We start from the raw sequence: 21580 nt of genomic DNA on the forward strand, positions 1-21580 counted from the left end.
TTCTTTTAGTGGCACCAGTAAACCACGCCCACCGCTATGCCCTATTTTTACACGCATTTGGGAGGAGCACGTAGCTTTTCTATCATCCATTGAGCGCTCTAGTAAATGCAGTGTTTTTGTGCGTGTTTAGGGGTTTTGTAGGATATTATTATTAATAATAATCAGATAGAACGCCGTCATCAAAGGGACAAATGGAACGTTTAATCGCATTGAGGTTATAATGGGCTATTTGGATGTTTGAGCATCGTGCGTTATTCGGCGCACAGATGGTGCCAGAGCCAGATGCTGCTGAGGCAGGGAAAGTGCTTATAATAAACCTCCCCGTTTATGTAGGCTAGCCTTCATCATGGTAGCCCTGGTGATGATGGGAGGAGAAGAAGGGACACATTACTGACTGTTTTTTTCTATGTAGGCCTATTGAACTACAAGGCTTTCTTTTTATACAACAACGATTGAGAGAACATCGAAGAGGAAAGATGAGCAATCTAAAGGATAACCCGCTGTTCATCCGTCAACAGAGCTCCGAGAACAACTCCGTCAGCAGTAGTGACTGGGACATGGCCAACGACATGTCCTCCTGCTACGAGGACCCGATGGGGGACATGATCGTCCAGGGTGAGCCGGTGGCGGCGACGATGCAGCCGCTGCCGGGGATCATCGACAGACACCTGCCGCTGCTCGGGGACCCCCGGTTCGCCCCGGAGGACGGCATGATCCTCGGCCTGGGGGAGGAGGATTACTCGGCTTACCACCATCACCACCACCATCACCACCACCTCCTCCATCACTCTCATCATCTACATCATCATCACCACCATCACGCCGCCGATGATCCGGGAGGAGGGGGGGCATCCTATCTGGACGTCCCCCTCGACCCCAACGACTACACGGAGAGTGACGGGAACGTCACGTCCAGCAAGAAGTAGGGCCTGTCACAATTATTACATCATTGCCTGAATGAATCGCAATTCCTTGACATTTAAATTGCGATTATTATTCTTTGCATGATAATCGTCATCATCACAATCGTTGTCCACGTTTAAAAGTGTTCATCATAGCCTTTTTTCAAACATTTTCAACAACAATTGAGGTCTATCAGATCTACAAGTTCCAATGACATGAGGATGTGTTGTGATCTTGAAGATTGGGTATTTCCACTATATTCTTTTAAAAGTATAAATGTATTTCTGTTTATTTTAAATAAACAAAGTAGCACTATAATAAAGTAGCACTATGTAACTTTTCTTTAATGAATACAACGATGAAAATGTATCCAATCTGTATGGTAGAGTATAGGCCAATAACCTTTACAATTGGGGTGGTTGCATTTGAAACATTCAGATTGTGTCAAAGGTCATGTCTCATCTAGACACAGGATCTGACAGGAATTTTGACCTGATGGTCAAAATTCAGTTTATCCCCTGAGCAAGCAGGCAGGCTAGCTGGAAACCGGGTTCAAATCTGGGATAGAAGAGAAAAGTTAGTTAGTGCAGCTTTAAGTTATTTATCATATTGCATTTTTTTTAAATGTTGCCTAAAAGAAAGCCAAACAGAAATGTAATTATAGGCTATAATGTTCCAATGTTCAGTGCCAAAAAACACAAATAAATCGTTAATCGCAATTATCTCTTTGACGATTAATCACCAAGTAAAGTGTCCTGATCGCGACAGCTCTTCCAAGAAGCGGAGCCGCTCCAGTGGCTCGCGGCACCGTGGCGAGGTGGTGACAGAGCTGGGGCCCGAGGAGCTACGCTGGTTCTACAAGGAGGACAAGCGGACGTGGAAGCCCTTCATCGGACACGACTCGCTGAAGATCGAGATGGTCTACCTGCGCTTCTGCGAGCAGAACCCAGACACGGTACGGGAGGTAGCCTACTAGGGACTGTGTCCATGATGTTCTTAGCAATTATTCTATTAGATACTTTCTTTTCCCCGATTAGTCGAATAATCGAGAAGGATTTTTTTGTTTGTTTTTTACAAGCTATCAAGTGAACCCCTCAAGCGTTATTTTATGTGCTACTTTTAAAACAAATGACGTCCTTCTCGATTATTCGACTAATCTGGAAAAACTACCTATTGAGGAATAGTTGCGACCACAGGTCGCAAGTTTACTATGAAAACCGGCATATCCTGTCCGCGTATCTACAAAGGCAGAGTGCAGTAACTACGTTTTCGGACAGACCGACTTATTTGTGTCGCCCTAAGGTCAAATTAGTCTTCATGATATTGGGGGATGAACAATTAGCTCAAGAACAGGTATACAATCAGTGTAATATCACTTGTATGCCTTTATCTCATTTGGCTGATCAGCTGTAACACTTTTTAGTGAAATTCTTGTACGTAGTTACTGCACTCTGCCTTTGTAGGGCAGTGTAGGTCACGCCTGACTCTGTGGTTCGTGACATCACCTATGTAAAAGTCCATATATGGGTATTCCCCAGAATCCATTTTATGCCCATATATGAAGATCCCTGATGTCTTCGATATACATCACTGGCCAGCTGGCCAAGACATGGCCCATATCTGTGTGGCTGGTTCAGATAGGTATCTCCATGTATGGGCATGAAAGGGATTGTACTTTATGTTGTGATTTCATGGGAACCACTCTAACAAAATCACTTTCAAGCCCATATATGGAGATCCCTGATGTCATCAACATTAAACCCATATCTAACAGGACTTCATATGGGGATGCCCATAAATGGAGGAAGACAGTCCACATCTGTGTGACTGGTTCAGACAGGGATCTCCATGTATGGGCACAAAAGGGATGTACCATATACAGTACATGGATCTCCATATTATATGGGTACCAGGGGTCTCTATATATGGGTAACTGGTCCGATATACATCACTGGCCATGGCCAAGAATTGCCGCAACCTCGCCCTTCATGCGGGTCGCATGTCGCCCTGAGGCGAATAATATTTCTGCACAGTGCAAGAAAGTAACCTATAAAATGTGCAGGCTACTTTTCTGCACTGTACAGAGATATTGAAAATAGACAATATAGGCCTCAATAATCTTGACATTTTTAGATTTATTTTTCACTGACCAGGGATCAATTATTTCGCGATTAGTTTATAAAGTTATCGATAAACAAACCGTTGCACCCCTAGGTGAGGCGGCGAGGTCCTCCTCCTCTTCGACTTCCCAGCGACGAGGGCGATGACATGTTTGGCTCCTGCGGGGAGATCCAGGCGGAGAGTGTGACCGTGGCGGCCGTTCCCTGTGAGCCCGCGGCGGGGCGGATGCACCGCGGCTCCTCTGCGTCCTCTGACTGGGAGCTGGATGCAGGCAGCAGCAGCATCAACAACGTGGAGGCTGTGTGTGTACGAGGAGGTCTATATGAAGTGGACATCCAAGCGAAGGAATGCTACCCTGTGTACTGGAACCGTGAGCAGCCTTACTCTTATATTTGGTTAATTGATTAAAAATACTACTAATAATATGCTGCTGCTGCTATACTACTACTTCTACTTCTACTGTACTTCTACTACTGCAACACTACTACTACTACTAATACTACTACTACTACAACTACTACAGTACAATATTACTACCACTGCAACTACTACTGCTACTACCACTAGTACTACTACTACTACTACTACTACTACTACTACTACTACTACTACTACTACTACAGTACACTACTACCACGGCAACTATTACTGCTACTACCACTAGTAGTAGTACTACTACTAGTACTACTACTAAAACTATCACTGCTACTACTACCACTACTAGCTTATTGAACAGCTCATGTTATGTATATGCAGTATGCAGCATTAATAACATGTATTATATTCCCCAATTTACAACAGTATTATTTAAATACACAGGCAGAATTAATCACCTTTCCAGGTGTTGTTTTCCTTTTCTTTTTTTTCCTTTTTTATACAGACTCATAAAGATTTTATGAGTGTTCAAATGAACAGAAGTTATAAGACATTCAAGGTGTCAACAGGGAGGAGATGAACAGCCTTGTTTTGCACTCTCCCACATAGGGCTGTCACGATTATGACATTTTACATGACGATTCAATTTCACTCAAATAACTGCGATTAACGAACCCATTTAGGCCTAACCTAATAGAATAGGGCTAAATCAGAAATTAGCCTACAAAACAAATATGTTGCTACATACTGTACAGTGTACATGTACTGTAAGCCCCTCCCAAACAGCAAAATGTGTTCCCGGCCTGAATGGGTTAATTGTGTTTTTGTTGTTGACAAATACATTTCTGTTTGGCTTTTAGGCTTTGAAGTTGCACATGTTAGATATGACACATAACCTAAATATACAAAGAAATTACTGACATATTTGACAACTTTATACTTAAAAAAGAACATTGATAGTGGAAATAGCCGATCTACAAGCTCACAACGCGTCGCATTGTGAGCTTGTAGATCTGCTATTTCCACAATTTTTTTACTAACAATTTTTCTACTAAAAAACATATATGAAAATGTTTCAACATGGAAACGATTATGACGATTATGAAACATAATCGCGATTATGTCAAATAATCGCAATTAGACGATTATGTAATAATTGTGACAGCCCTACTCCCACATCCCAGAACAAGACCGTATCCCTGTGATGAGGGGCCAGTGGTTCATAGATGGAACCTGGCTGCCCCTGGAGGAGGACGAGAGTGACCTCATTGAAATCGAGCACCTGGCCCGTTTCCGCGGGCAACAGATGAGGGACACCTACGAGACGGAGGTGGTCCCTACCAACGTGGACAGCAAGGACGGTGCGGATCTCACACTGTGTGTGTGTGTGTGTGTGTGTGTGTGTGTGTGTGTGTGTGTGTTCGTATTTGCGTGCGTGCGTGCGTGCGTGCGTGCGCGCGCGCGTGTGTGTGTGTGTGTGTGTGTGTGTGTGTGTGTGTGTGTGTGTACTTGATTACTGTCATTGGGAAGGCTAAATGTCCCCACAAATATAGTAGTATGGTAATTAGAGACATAGACATTCTGACCATTCCACCAAGAGATTTTTATGGTTAAATCTACCATACAAATTTTGGTTAAATGGTTTTATGGTTAAATTTACTTTTAGAGTTATAGGCTTACAAATGGGAAAAGATTCAGGTTGGGATTAGGGTTGGGATTATACATTTAGAGGTTACAGTATGTTTAGGTTAGGTCGGAGCTATGCCTGACGCATACTCAGCTGTGCAATAGACCTCCCCCCTCCTGTACAGGGGGGGGGGGGGGGGGGGGGGGGGGGGGTGAATGTAAGCCTAAAGGGAGTTAGGATTACAATACAAATGGGAAAAGATTCAGGTTGGGATTAGGGTTAGGATTAGATTTTTAGAGGTTAAAATATGTTTAGGTTAGGTTGGAGCTATGCCTGTATACTCCGTTGTGCACTGGTGCCGAGCACTGGAAATAGCTTGTCGTTGTGAGCTTGTAGATCGGCTATTTTTGGCTTCCGGGTTATGGTTGCAAATTGTAAACATAAAAAAAATTGGCATCCATAAATCATCCTCCTAAAATGTGTAGTACAAGTGTAATAGTACAAACATGAGTTTTTTTGTGTGTGTGTGTTTCTTGCGTGCGTGCGTGCGTGCGTGCGTGCGTGTGCGTGTGTGTGCATGTGCGTGTGAGCGAGAGAACAGACAGAGAATAATGTGTTTATAGGACAGCAAGAAACAGATAGGGGGAGACAAATGAGAAAACGATAAGCAGACTGCAACGAGGGAGAGAGAAAAAGAAGGGTCAAGTTAGCGATAACTATAACAAATGATGAAGACATATATCTGGAGGGACATGGAGGGGAGGCAGCGAGAGTGCAAGGGAGGTAAAAGGAAAGCCAGCAGGGACATAAAAGGAGCTGGAGAGCAAGAGGGACGGTGGTTTTAAAGAGAGAGAGGAGAGAGGGAGGGAGTTCTACAGCGTGACAGAATTAGGACCTCGTCTATTCAAAACCGCAAGACAAAAAAAAAACAAAGTCAGGTGACCCTGTTTTTGGCTGACTACAGCAGAACCAATAGGATGTTTGGAAGCACCTGAGAGGACATGCATGGAATGCCGTCCCCTGTAGACAGCTCAATGACATGCACTGGAGTGAAAGGCTCACACACACACACACACACACACACTCGCGCGCACACAAATGGCATTCACACACACACACACACACACACACACACACACACACACACACACACACACACACACACACACACACACACACACACACACACACACACTGAGGCACATGCACGTACAGTACATGGACAGTAGCACACATACAATATTTGCTATACGCGATCCTATAAGTGATCCAACCTTGTATATGTCAATGACCCCTGGTTCAATATGCATTATTAGGCCACAGACCCCCCATTTTTATACCATTGTTTAGACTGGGACCCTAATCTACACTGTAAAATCATGTTAATTTAAGTCTTATATGTAGCAAAGGTTCGTTTGGTCTCCTGGTGGTCCCCGGATCCCACGTCGAGAATCAGTGCACACGCGCGCACACACACACACACCACACACGCACGCACGCACGCACGCACGCACGCACGCACGCACGCACGCACGCACACACCACACACACACACACACACACACACACACACACACACACACACACACACACACACACACACACACACACACACACACACACACACACACACACACAAAGAACTGTGCCTCTAAATCCACCAGAGATATTACTCACGTTAAGTATTCTGGATGATTTACATGACCACGTGTTAATTAAAACTCTCTCTCTCGCAGCCATTCACTTTCTGAAGCTGAGCCGGAGTCACGTGGACTGGCACAGTGTGGACGAGGTCTACCTCTACAGCGACGCCACCACCTCCAAGATCGCACGGACCGTCTCACAGAAACTGGGCTTCTCCAAAGGTATGGATGGACATGAGCGACGACGCCAACTTCAAGTTTGTTTGTCAGTTGTCACATCATCAAGCAGAAAAAGTTTCAAATTTTTGTGAAGTAAAGCCCTGCTTCATCATACAAGACTGTCGCACAAAACTCGTGAAAATAGCAGATTTACAAGCACACAACGCCTCGCGGTGCAAGGTGCTGTGTGCTTGTAGATCATCTATTTTCACTATTTTAAATAATTCTTAAAAAGATAAATGCAAAACGAACAGTTTGGGACATACAAGGTTTCCACCCGAATAATATAACAAATAAAATAACGAAAACAAAGCACGCATGTGAAACACATGTAGAGTGTTGTGGTTTGTACATGGATTTGTACAATTACATCGGATATAATGCAAGACCTGCAGTGGTTTGTTTATCACTGCTGATCCTACGAGTGCGAGAACCAGCACACCTTCTCACATGGTACTGCATTCATTTAAGAGCAAGAAAATTACGTTGACATTGTCATATTGCCCCTACTGTAAATGAATAAACTTAGTGAGAAATTGTGCAGGTTAGGGCGCTCCGGTGCTGCAGTGGTAAAGTCCCTGCTCACCACCACAGAGGTTGTGTGATCGAATCCACCGCGGTGCATCCGGCTTTGTCGGGCGCCAATGCGAACTCAATTGGACGGGGCGGGGAGGGTGATAATGGTCATTGCACGTACTCCTACAGGCTGGGGCGGCACCCGTCAGCAGGGAGTGTTGGGCGGGAGGAGTAGGACGAAGGCCCCCCCGTTGGGGGCTCCTCACTGGCAGGTGAGTCAGTCGGATACAACCCCAGTGACAACACAGGAATGTGTGTGGGGAGGAACTATTTGGCATAACAACTAAATTGGGGAGGAAAAGGGGGTAAACATTTTTTTTGGTAACTCAAAATTAAAGAAAAGCAATTGTACAGGTAAGTCTTTATTTTGGCACAACCTGACACCTTTTAAATGTAGTATTAAAGAAGTACGTGTGACTACAAGACTTTATTTCTGTATAATGATCACTGATCTGGTCCCTTGTTGTATACTCTTGTACTCAGCTTCTAGCAGCCGAACCCGTCTGCATCGAGGCTATGTGGAGGAGGCCGCCCCTGAGGACACCCCGCCTGAAACCACACACATCGTGTTTGTGGTCCACGGCATCGGTCAGAAAATGGACCAGGGCCGTATTATCAGGAACACCAGCATGTGAGTTAATTCATTTCCACTACTGTCTATATCAGTGGTTCTCAACCTGTGGGTCGGGGGGAAAGAATTGATGATCCATAAGCTAGCGAACAGTGCTCTTTCCACCACTCGCCACTATAAGGTTTTTTCATTCTTTTTTCAAAAAATAAAATAAATACAAAACAGAAATGCTGATTTTGGTCTGGTGACATCATCGTGTCTAGGTGACCTGCTGGATACCCCGGAAGTAATTGGTGACCTATAAGCTAGGGAACAGCGCCATCCAGAGTAAAACAATTGCAACTACTCAAACTTCTCCTCAGACCTCAGCCTTCTAGTTGGTCCATGACTGACCAACCAGCAGGCTCTATCTGCCTTGTCTCGCCCTGGTTCTGCCTTTTGTATGTTGAATTTATCATTTTTGGAAAAATAAAAATATTTAAAAACATGCTGAGTCACTGCCACTGAGCAGCTCCATTTTACTGAAATGTTTTGGCGCCAGGTGAGCAAAAACACTTCAAGCTAAAACACTACATTTCCCATCAAGCTTAGTGGCCGATCCGCCCGTGAGCATTTCCTCATTCAGATCGGTTGCTCAGTGCTCCATTCTTGTCACTGTTTCAAAGCCCCATAGACATTGCATGTAAACAGGAACCATGTTATTGACTCCTGGCTTTGTCAGAGTCGGTCGCAGTTTGGATTAAACACCACGCTAAACATCACATGTGCGGCCGTCATGCACGGCGAACGCACTCGCATGTGCGCCGGTAAGTTCAATGCATTTAATATCACCGTCCAATGTGTTAAGTTGACGAGGCTGCTAAAAACATTTAAAACGAGGCGGGTGGGCTGTCTGAGCACCGTGCAGAGCCCCCATGCAGAGTGGTGTGCAGTCTGCTCCCGCAGACTAAGTGGTGTTTGAGTTGAATACAGATTGGCAGGGAATCATAAATCATCACGTCCTGTCATGCCAAACATCTGTCCCACCTTGACTTGTCACCCATTGCGTTTGAGTTGACGCAATGGGTGTGACACTGCGTTGCTGAGATCACTCAATACAATATTTATCTTCTTGGGGCACCCGAGTGGTGCCCACAGTGGTGCACATGATACCACATGGGCTCTTATGCCTGACAGCGAGTCCCTAGTTCGATTCCCGGCTCACTGGACCCCTTGATGCATGTCAGTCACTACTCTCTCTCCACTGTAGCTATAACATATGGGGATAAAAACAGCCCACAAAACTACTTACTTACAAAAAGTTTCTCGTCTTAAATTAGAGGGCATTTGCTGAAATGTCCTTACGGCACTTTTATTATGTTGGCACAAGTAACAACACGTTCTGTAACACATTGCTTTGTATACAGCCCTGTGCCAACGACATAAAATTACTTGAAGGACATTTATCGCCACTGTCCGGTGCAAACTTGTATGTCCAAAACCATTCCTTTTTAAAAATATGTCTTTAAATTACATTTTTTTAAATAGACGATCTACAAGCTCACAGAGCTATTTTCACTACTTTTGTGCGACACTCTTGTATGACAAAGTACGTATTAATTTACAGGGATAAAAAAAAAAAACATAAAAGATTGAAACATGGAGATATGAGTTTTCTGCCCGATAGCATGTTATATGAGTGCTGGTAATCATGACACATCCACAACCCATTTAGACCTGAGGCCGATTCCAAAAAACGCCTTCTAAATCCTGACCAGAATTTTCTGAAAAACCTCAAATATTTATTTAAACACTTTACACTAAGGTACTACTGTACATAGTAACAACTACACACAAACGGTTTCCCGGACTGAAAGGTATAATTAACTTAGATTAACTCATCTGAAATCACTTGATGCTATGTACAGGTACCCATAGCATCTGAAAAATATGTTGTTGTCTTTGTCCAGGATGAGAGATGCTGCCAGGAAGATGGAGGAGAAGCACTTTGCTGATCGGACCACAGAACATGTGGAGTTCCTCCCTGTGGAGTGGAGGTCCAAGTTGGCTCTTGATGGAGGTATTCTTGTGTGTGTGTGTGTGTGTGTGTGTGTGTGTGTGTGTGTGTGTGTGTGTGTGTGTGTGTGTGTGTGTGTGTGTGTGTGTGTGCGTGCGTATATACTTGAGGGTGAGGGCCAAATGTCATTAGCACAGGCATAATTTGATTTGAGACATATACATTGGGCCCGATTCATTAATCTGTCCGTAAATAACGTCTAAAGTGCCTAAATCCGGTGTACAATATATTCTGTAAGCAAAAACCGACGTGAAATTCAGCAAGCAGTGTGTACAGCCGTCATTTGTTTGTATCCGCAGCTGTAGCAAATTTTTGCCTGACAGTCACTGGGACTAAGAAGTTAATTCATACAATTCAACCTCACAAGCAAAGGCTAAAACAACTTGTAATGGATATTATATAAGCCCTTTCTACTGAGCAATTGCTCAGTTTGCTCACTCACCTTTGCCAAGATAAAACAAAAGAATGAAAGATTACTTATTATTACTTATATTTTTATCTTTAGATGTGTTGTTTTTGTTGTTTTGCTGTTACTGTATATATATATACCACTGCATTGTCTGAAGGAAGCCTAACAAAAATACGTTTTACTTTTATGTACCTGTACAAAAGACAACAATCTTGAACCTTGAGATGATGATGCTGCCATGCTGGACTCAGCCGATCATTTTTATCAGAGCTTTATTGATTAGCCTACTGAGGGGAATCTGTCCTTTGGATGAACATATCCTCCACTGTCCGACTCCTCCTACATCAGAATTGGAAATTAACTAATGGACACAAGGTTGGAGTTATGGTTAGGATAGGATTAGGCATTTAGAGGTTAGGTTTAGCGGTTGGGGTTGGAGTTAATGCCTGATTTGTACTCAAACAAGCTCACAAATGCAAACGTGTGTGTGCGTGTGTTTGTTACACTTGCAGACACGGTGGACTCCATCACCCCAGACAAAGTGCGGGGTCTCAGAGACATGCTGAACAGCAGTGCCATGGACATCATGTACTACTCCAGTCCTCTGTACAGAGACGAGGTAAGACCGTCTAACTGCACTCATCTCACCCTATCCTGGCTCAGCACATCATTATGTGTAAATCTCTCAATCGACACATAATATATGTACACACATACACACACACACATATATACATACATACAGTACAATACATACACACATACTATACATAAGACAGGACAGACTAATGCACTAATGGATGGATGGATATCTTGGCAGATACAGCTATTAGCAGACTTAAATGTGCATATCAGGACAGATTCTTTTAAACTAACATCCAAGGTGCTTTTACTGGAATTAGATTTGCATTAGTGTGTGAGTGTGCCGGGTTTGGCTACCACTGCAACATCCCTCCACTTGTCATTATGCCTGTAGCTGTGGCTTTTGGTATTATTAAAGACCCTCCGCCCCATCCCTGGTGAAAAACTATTAGGTTTATTAATACAGGTCTGTGGTCTAAATGAGGCATTTTAGCATGTGTGTCTGTGTATGTGTGTGTTTGCGAGTGAGTGGTGATGTTTTCTGTATCCCAAACTATCATTGAAGGACCTGCCATGTTTATTTACTGATTCACCCGTTATGGTTGATATTAGTACCAGACATTTTCCGATTCATACTGTGTGATTTGTTTAACTTTCGAAGAAGCCATTTAATTCCATACATTTCTATATAGTATGAAAATCTTCTTGAAGAGACTTTTAAGCCCAGTCCACACCTGCACAAATAGTTGCTAGAAATTGCAGCGGTCTAGATTGATATAACCAGGTGCAATTTGGAGATAATGGTTGCATACTGTATATAATATTATTATATATGTATATGGTTGAATACACAAAATGACATTTATTGATGCTTGTATGGTCCTGTAAGCCAAGTTGCGTGTGTGCTTGTGTGCATGCGTGTGTGTATAATAGATCACCAGGGGTCTGACCCAGGAGCTGAACCGTCTCTACTCGCTGTTCTGCAAACGGAACCCCGAGTTTGAGGAGAACGGTAAGGTGTCCATCGTGTCCCACTCGCTGGGCTGCGTCATCACCTTTGACATCATGACGGGCTGGGACCCCGTCCGCTTCCATCACCTGGACGTCCCCACCCCGGAGGCGAGCGAGGCGCGCTGGCCCAGCACAGAAGAGCGCTATGTACAGGAGGAGCTGAGACAGACCAGACTCAAGTACTGTGGTGATCAATAGACCAGATCAGAATGGTTTCATGTTTGTAAACAAACCGGTACTTCTGGGTAGAATGTCTAATTCAAAATCAATTCATGATTCACAAAATTATTGTGCCAGTTTTACCTCTTTCAATCCATTTTGGTCATTTCATTATCCTATATTTAATTGCCCTAATGTGTGGGTGAAATGCACATACAGTATGGCATCAAATCAACATATGATAGCCCCTGTCAAATGCACATACCGGTATATGGAGATCAACATGCACTGATATCAGACGCAACAACGTAATCCAAATACACACATTATATTATGGAGATGCACTGATGTCAGAATAATCTGTTACCTCTATTACAGGTTGAGGGACTTAGAGGAGCAATTCGAAGGTTTACATTCCCCTTCATGTGCCACCGGGCCAGCACTGAAATTCAAGGTAACTTAAGGCTTTTTTATTTTTATTTTCAATGGACACCACTTTATGCTAGGCAAAATTACCAGTCACTCACCAGCATTAAACTGGTGGACATTTCCTAGCCACTCTAGATGGGCTGTGGGCTGTGTTTGCTGAGACTCAGAATCAGACCAGAATCAGAATGACAACTTCATTGTCACATCACAAGATTACAGGTGTAAAACAAACAAGTGGGTGAAAATATTTTATGTGCAAGCGCTCAACATTTCCAGTTACAAGGAAGACATTAGATATATATAATGCCCAATTTAAATATGGCACAATTTACCAGAAGGCAGAAATGCGTGCGCTTGTTGATCGGCTATTTTAAGAGAAAGCTTTTCCCACAATAACAGAAAACAGAAAATACACTATCATAGAGCCCTGGTCAACCATATAGGGTTGAAGTGGTTTACTAACAGACATCCTTACTTGGAATGATCTCATCTTTGGAACAAATCTCTTCCTCTGTGCCAGGTGGAGAACTTCTTCTGCATGGGATCCCCTCTGGCGGTGTTCCTGGCACTGCGAGGGGTCCGTCCTGGAAACAATGGCGTTCAGGACCACATCCTTCCCAAGTCTATCTGCCAGCGTCTCTTTAACATTTTCCACCCTACGGACCCTGTGGTGAGCCACACTGACTGAATAGACTACAATGTGGTCACCGGATTTAACGCTTTGTTCAGACTGCATGCAGGCAAATCTGATTTGTCTCTCAAATCTTCTACGACTGACAGTCCACACTGTTATTTGCGTTTAAGTGATTATGTCGAATTTCTGTACTCAGACATCATCGACCTCTCTGGCATTGGTTGCTGTGGTAATGATGTAATAATGACTGAAGGTGCGAGTAATGCTTCATTTACACTCTACAAAAATAGCAGATCTATTAGATGTACTATTTTTGGCGAGTGAGGCTTCATTGTCCGACGGAGGCGCCTCTTTAGAAATCAGATCTGAATCACGTACAAAACCACAGAGGCATGTGGTTCAACCCTGATTCGCACAAATAATTATTTGTAATAATTATTTTTATTTTATCGACCCATGTTTCTATTCTTTATGTTCAGGCGTACAGACTGGAGCCCCTCATCTTGAAGCACTACAGTAATATATCCCCTGTCCAAATCCACTGGTGAGAACTGGCTTTATACTGCATGTGTATGTTTGTTTGATTGTTTGTTTGTTTGATTGATTGATTGATTGATTGATTGATTGATTGATTGAATATTTTATTAGACAAAAATTAAGAACAGTACAAGTACAGTCAAAACATTTTTTTTAGTACAGCACAAGTACAGTCAGACCCTGCCTAAAAGGAACACCCCAAAAAAGCCCTTGAGGTCTTGTTTCCGATGGAGGTCGTTAGTATTCAATTCAACGACATGTAAAATAGCGACAAAAACATTCAATGTCATCGCAAGTATAAAAACATTATATATTTATTGAGTAGGGGGAAAAAGGTGGAGATAAGGGGGAGGTGATCACTTCTCGCCTGTTTATGGAAGAAGTGATAGCTACCTCCACCTCTGGCCTCCTGCAAGGTGAAATTTCAGGGAAGTTTTGAAGGAGGCCAGGGGTCAAGGAATTCCACACTTGGGTGGCAGGAGAATTTACCCATATTTGTCTTGTGGGTTTGTGTTACCAGATCGTTGTTTGTGCTGTGGTCGTCTAATGTTTTGGAGGTGTTTAGTCAGATATGCGGGTATTGAGGGGATTGAGGGCAGAGTTGCATTGACTATTTTGAAAGCCGGCCCCATTTATAGTTGTTTAACCTTGTCTTCTACCCTGAGCCATCTTAGGCTGGGAAAATGTGTGGGCACGGCTGACAAAATAATCACTGGGGAGACGTGACCTATGAGTCAGCCATAGATGGTTGCAGCATGTTCATTGTTTAAAAGAAAACCTTCCCACCTTTTCTACTCTTTGTCTGGTCCACCCCCTCTAGTTATCCGAATACTTTGTCCTCCTGATCATGCTGTTCTTTTCTATTTCACGCCTTCTCTCTGTCTCTGTCTCCTGTTTCTCTTCCGATATGATGAGTTTCTTTTCAACTATTTTTGATTGTCCTGCCTGCAACTTCACCACTTTAACCCTATGTACATCGTTGACCAGGGTCCCCCAGAGGTCTAACCTTGACCCCCTCCTTTTTGAGCGGTGGTCACAACGCTCCTATACGTGGCCGTGTGTGTGGGTCTGTCTGTCTGCGTGTCTGTCTGTCTGTCTGTCTGTCTGTCTGTCTGTAGCCTGCAGTAACCTTTTCTGACCACACATGTTAAGGGAGGGGCGCTGTTGTTCAGGCCAGGCCAGACCAGGCACACACACACGCACGCACACACACACACACACACACACACACACACACACACACACACACACACACAGGGGGGAAGGGGGGGGGGGGGGGGAACCACCGCTCAGTTCACACGAGTGTGATTTTTTTACATCTAAAGAAAATCTCTTTGCCGAAAGAAATAGACCATCTGTGACTAATCTCTTTTATTTAGAAATGAAACCGCTTTACCATTCATGTCACGGTTTTGATCCCCCAGGTACAACACCACCGATCGCACGCTGTACGACCAGATCCGCCCCACGCTGCTGAACCCTCTCAAGGAGAGTCAGAGTGCACCCGCGGTGGACTCTATCGACAACCTCCCCAGCCCCCCCTGCACCTCCCCTCTGCAGGCCCGCAGGCACTACGGAGAGTCCATCGCCAGCTATGGCAAGGCCAGCATCATGGGTGAGGACATGGTGGATGGGTATGGGTCTATGGATGGATGCATGGCTGGATGGACAGGCACACGATGGATGTTATGGATGGATGGATGGATACTTTAGGGATCCATGATGTATCGATGTAGACAAGAAGCAAATGCGTAAAGCAGGGGTCTTCAACAGGGGGTCCGGGACACCTAGGGGGTCCTCAGCGTTACTGTATGGTAGTCGTTCATGAGTGATAGAGTTTTTCACGGGACGATCGCGCTACTGAACGGTGAAAGCGAACAAATCATTTGAACGGATCATTGCCATGAACGTGAATGAAATGATTCGATCACTGAAATGAGTGGTTTTGCCCACCACTACCGTATGGTATAGAGTGAGAGTGATTATCTATGTGTGTGAGTTTGGGTAGCTCAGTCAGTAGGGCTCTTGCCTTGGGACCACAAGGTCATGAGTTTGATCATGGGCACCGCCACTTGGGTGCAGCACTCCCCACCTCAGCAATCCAGCAGTCGAGCGCATCTTTTCGGGGATAAATTCCTGCACTCTCCGCTGTTACTGACAATAAGCCCCTAGGACTTACTTACCGTATTTGCTTTATCGTTATACATTAGGAATATATTATCATCACTAACTGGGGTTTTACTGCTAGAGAAGACAATCCCCCAGGAGTCACTCCTTTTATACCTATACTCCATATCGTCAATGAAAACAGCCGCTCTACACGTTGCAACACAACATGTTGTGAGCTTGTAAGTAAAAAGCCTTGGCAGAAGACTATCAACTGTTTCTGTAGTAGGCAGCTTGATGTACATGTACATCCCCCAGTCATGATATGCAAGCCAGTGCACCACCTGGACATGATGCTAGTATGCGCATGGATGGACTAGCGTCCAACCCTTGATGTTGTGTGCCAAGCACGGAGTCATCGTGTCCCACTTTTATCATCTTTAGTATGACCCTGCCGGGGAATTGCTACCAATCTCAGGGCAAACACTCTAAACACAAGGCCACTGAGTTGGTCGTGAGCTTGTAGATTGTAGCTATTTTCCGTGGATGTTTGTCGTAGAATATAGGGACACCATTAAGGGTTCAAGTTTTGTTTAAGGGGCTGTGAGAAAGAAGTTGCTTGCGGAGCTGATAAAGTAGCAAGGCAAGCAGTGGACAGCCCTGCACAGGCCAAACAAATCAATAGAGAGCAAATTAGCCCCTGTCTCTAGACTGACAGTGCAGGGCACATGAGGTTTCCTCTGTGCATTGGATGTTGAACAAGAAATAAAAGAAAGTGCTCTGAACAGCACTTTAGAAGGATGACAGTCTATTTGTTGTGGGATGCTGGTGTTTTAATGCAGTGATGGACTGTGGTATTTCTGCCAGTGCCCACTGAAGTGAAGGTGTCCCACACGGTGTGGGACACCACAGGAACACAATGAACACCCTTTGTAGAGATAACACCAAATGCATAAATAAAAACTACAGATAAAAACAGAATAAGAATCCAATCTGTAGCTAACAATTGTACTATTTCTGCAGTTTGTGAACAAAGAAGCACAAACCATTGTCTGCTTGCGGGTCAGGTCTACATCCCCTTTGGCCAAATTCAACTAGCAATCTTTAGAGATACTTAACCTATAATTATAAAAGTTCTACAAAAGAGCAATGTTGGTGTAACTAATAGGGTGCTTCAGGGATGATGTATTTCTGTAGTAGGAAGCAGGATGTCAGCATCTTCCTGATTCTATTGAAGCGAATGGGATTTTGCATTGGATGTTTGATTATTGTTAAAATAAGCTCTGTGGCAAATAAACATTCTTGATACTTACATGTTTGGTTCCGCAAGATAATCTTCACAAGATTTCTTGTGTGTTTTGTGACAATATATGTAATTTCATGTATCCACTTGATAGCAAATGCCTTTAAAACAAATAAAAATTCATTTAGTGGGGTATTTCCTAAAATATTTGATATATTTGAAAATCCCTTAAAACTGTGTTACAGAGATTATTTCAGGCAGTTAACCAAAAACGATATACATACCAGTAAGACGCCCTAAGAGCGAGAAGTGACCTCATCCTAAAGGGAGAGGTTGCGCTGAAACATCAGATCTTCTTAATACGGCACAGTTAAGAAGCAGGAGTTAAACTATTAATCTGGCTGGTCGAGTCATCATTGTGAAGTCAGAACTAGGGATGGAGCTCGAAACAAGGGTACTCTACAAACTCGATAACACGTTTATTGAATACCCGGTATCAATAAGTTTTGGGCTTATCAAGCTTGTTATCGAGCATAGCGGCTCATGTTTAAAGAATCAACACAAGAGGCGACCAAGAAATTATTACAGTACTATTCATAATATAAAGCCATTTAACACTTATTGCACACCAATGAATGATTGTTTTAATGATATTTAATGGTAATATTTGTTACTTTTGTCAATTGTCATCTTCATAGTTATGTCCAGAATTTGTCGTCTCACATCTTTCCAAAAATATTAGAAAACGCTCAATAGGAACGATAAGGTTCTCATTATCAATAAGAATTAACAAGCTCCATCCCTAGTCTTTTTAACTTTAACTTTTAAACTATAGTATTTTTGGTGGTGACACATCAGTCTAACTAACAATCATTCCGTAAGAAGAATTATTTGATGAAAAAAGGGCGTGCCCTTCAAATGTGGCCATTTTGCTATTTGTTAAGACGTCTGCAAAGTAACTAGTTACAGTACAGCTGTCAAATAATTGTAAAAAAGAAACAGAAACATTCAAGTAAAGTAAAACCACCTCAAAGCTGTACTAAAGTACAGTACTTGAGTAAATGTACCGTCACACCATTGCTGTGTTTTACGTCACACCACTGCTCTGTTCCAGGCGCTGCGAGTATCGGGAAGGGCATCGGCGGAATGTTCTTCTCCCGTTTCTCGCGCTCCACCAGCGGGCAGGTGGCCGGGGTAGAGGAGGAGTCGCTGGATTCCGAGCTCGGAGCCTCTGAGTTGGAGAGAGGGGGGGACGGGGAGGAGGGAGGCGCGGCGCAAGGGGACGAGGAGGAGAGGGAGCCACAGCATGAGGAGGAGAGGGAGGTGGAGTTGGAAGAGCCCTTCATGTCTGCGTCTGTCTCCACCATCTTGGACCACGTTACAGGTAAGTCCGGTCATCGTTTGGCTGCAACTCTCCGTTATTTCCTCAGCGATTATTCTATCGATTACCTTTTCAATTAATCGAATAATAATAGTTTATAGTATAATAATAATTTATTCTATAAAACAGCCAGGTTGTTTTATAGAATACACTTTACTTACTCTCCTCCACATTTTTTGAGTGCTCGCTTTGCTTTTTTAATCATTTATTATTGTTTAGTATCAACCAGTTTGAGTAGGAATTTGTCTCAGTGTGCTTTGGACGAATACAGAACAAGAGATTACATTTGAAATAGTTGGTCTGCACAATCCATAACAAAAATAAATTGACTTTAACATTGTCCAAAGTATAAAATGGTAAAATTAAATATTTCTCCTTCTTCAAACAACGCAAAATGTAAGCATTTTAAGCTGGGGGCCGATTCACTCATTTTCTATTAGGCCTATGCCAAAAAGCAATTTCCACATAAGAGTGTGCCTTTATGAACATGTCACTCACAGACTGGGTGTGCCAAACACACACGCGTGCGCGCACACGCACGCACGCACACGCACGCACGCACGCATGCACGCACATGCCTGAAATAAGGTATGGGTTTAGCACATGCTCAGGGCACGATCTCACCACACTTTTATTATACTGTACCTATGAGGGTGGATCTTTCCGCCTGCTCTGCAGACCTTGCGTGTATGCGTTCTATTCTATATGCCTTGTCTAATTGAAGCAGATAAATTCTCGACACAGATGCTGCTTTTCCCAGGTCAATGAGCTCTGGCACCTAATAATTTACTAAAAAAGCACTGGGTCCAACAATTGGTAGGATCTTGTCAAACTGGTTCTGAGTCGCTCTAAAATATAATCTGAACCGTTTGTCATCGAAGCGAAGCTCTACCAGTCCCCAGTAATCCACTTGTTCTTTCCTATTCTGGTGAGTCTCATGAACTGCTGTTGCATCTCCCCTTCCAATAAAGCAAGGGCAAGTACCCTCCGCCTGTTCATTATAGACACTAAAAAGAAAGAATAGCCGCGGTCACCTAATAAAGTTTGATAAATTCGTAATATAACCGGGCTACAGACAGCGATTGTATAGTCTACAGGCTACAGGGGAGTGAGGGGCTTGAAAGTGAGTGACAGATGCTGAGGTGTGTCAGTGGTTGCCTGGCAACGTCAAGACAAGGCCGTGCAGCATACGGGAGGAGGGTCCTGAAAGTGATTGACAGGTGCATCACTGGTTATTGGGACAGAATGAGCTGCAAGCTACCGTGTTTTTTTTTTTATCCGAGTTTATCAGCCAGCAGCCATAGTTTGGTGTGACCCTGCCCTTAACACATTTATTGCCACCCCTCGAGTTGCCCGAGCTAGAGCCAGTGTCTTCTCTTGCCACTGCCCGAGTTGCTCGAGTTGTTTAATTTTATCATAATTAATGATTTTACATTAATTACTTACAGTACGTCGCCCGTTTCCGTGTGAATCGGTAAAAGTCTGCGATTCGATTACAATGCACGTTGGGCATGCATGTGAAGTGAAGCCCGGCTATAGAGAATCCATTATATGCCCAAAAAGAATCCTTCATTTTCTCAAAACCTTTCTCAAGACTTTTCAATCCAAAACATATGCATGTTTACAACACAAATCCCTCTGTCTGCTTGCGGCCATGTTGAACTGTCATGTGACCCACGCTGGACCAATCGTGTGTCTAGATCGGTTACACAAGGCCCCAGCTTTTTGTGTTCATTTGTGATGATCATCTTTACGGAACAAAGCAAAACTCCTAATCCTAAATCCTAAATGCTTCTTCAGAAGAGCACTCTATTGTGCAACGGATGAAATCACTGCACAGTTATCACAGTTTCTAATGTGTTTGTTGTTCCAGTGGAGTTGGAGAGACGCATCGACTTTGAGCTGCGAGAGGGCATGGTGGAGAGCCGCTATTGGTCAGCTGTGACCTCGCACACGGCCTATTGGTGCTCTCACGACGTGGCGCTATTCCTGCTCACCTTCATGTACAGACAGCACGACACCCCCGAGCACACGGAGGACCACCCCGAGTCATTATAACACACACACACACACACACACACACACACACACACACACACACACACACACACACACACACGCACACACACACACACACACACACACACACACACACACACCCACGCACACACAGATGCACGCATAACACACACACACACACACACACACACACACACACACACACACACACACACACACACACACGCACAGATGCACGCATAACACACACACACACACACACACACACACACACACACACACACACACACACACACACACAGATGCACGCATAACACACACACACACACACACACACACACACACACACACACACACACACACACACACACACACACGCAAACAGACAGACCAGGACTGACATTGAATTGCTTTCACTTGATTCAATTCTTACATGATTATGTTTGGTGTTTCAGGATCAAGATGTTTTACGCTTAAATTGATGGAAAAGCGTATTTACCCATATTTAGCGTATTAGAACAAGAGAAGAGAATCTAAAATGCATCCTCTTATTTTGTAAGACCTGTAATGTAACATCATGTAGTGCACATGATAACTGACTGAACCCTCAAACATTGTATTATTGATTGGATACCCAAGCCCAATAATGTACTTCCTGAATTGACTAATTTGAAAGTGAATTAATCTCCAGACTGGCTACATATGCATGCTGCCATGTCCACTCCTCACATACATGCACACACACACACACACACGCACGCACGCACGCACGCACGCACGCACGCACGCACGCACGCACGCACGCACGCACGCACACACACACACACACACACACACACACACACACACACACACACACACACACACACACACACACACACACACACACGCACGCTCCGCACACACACACACACACACACACACACACACACGCACATGTGCGCGTAATCCCTCACCTTGCCTGACTATTGAACTGGAC

General features: G+C 43.8%; 1 protein-coding gene across 1 annotated transcript; it reads left to right on the forward strand.

Annotated features, from left to right (window-relative positions):
* Nucleotides 1–476: 476 nt before the first annotated feature.
* Nucleotides 477–20640, forward strand: ddhd1b (DDHD domain containing 1b; the record flags this gene model as incomplete). The annotated part of the gene is made up of 15 exons (XM_080744921.1): nt 477–922; nt 1672–1858; nt 3199–3394; nt 4584–4760; nt 6763–6891; nt 7948–8095; nt 9985–10094; nt 11013–11119; nt 12016–12272; nt 12631–12706; nt 13202–13351; nt 13795–13859; nt 15277–15467; nt 18316–18585; nt 20456–20640. 15 exons carry the CDS (start codon nt 477–479, stop codon nt 20638–20640), a joined length of 2694 nt encoding a protein of 897 aa, XP_080601047.1.
* Nucleotides 20641–21580: the final 940 nt, after the last annotated feature.

Source organism: Nannobrachium achirus (assembly GCF_963921795.1).
Source record: "Nannobrachium achirus genome assembly, chromosome: 16".
In the NCBI taxonomy this organism is placed as follows: Eukaryota; Metazoa; Chordata; class Actinopteri; order Myctophiformes; family Myctophidae; genus Nannobrachium; species Nannobrachium achirus.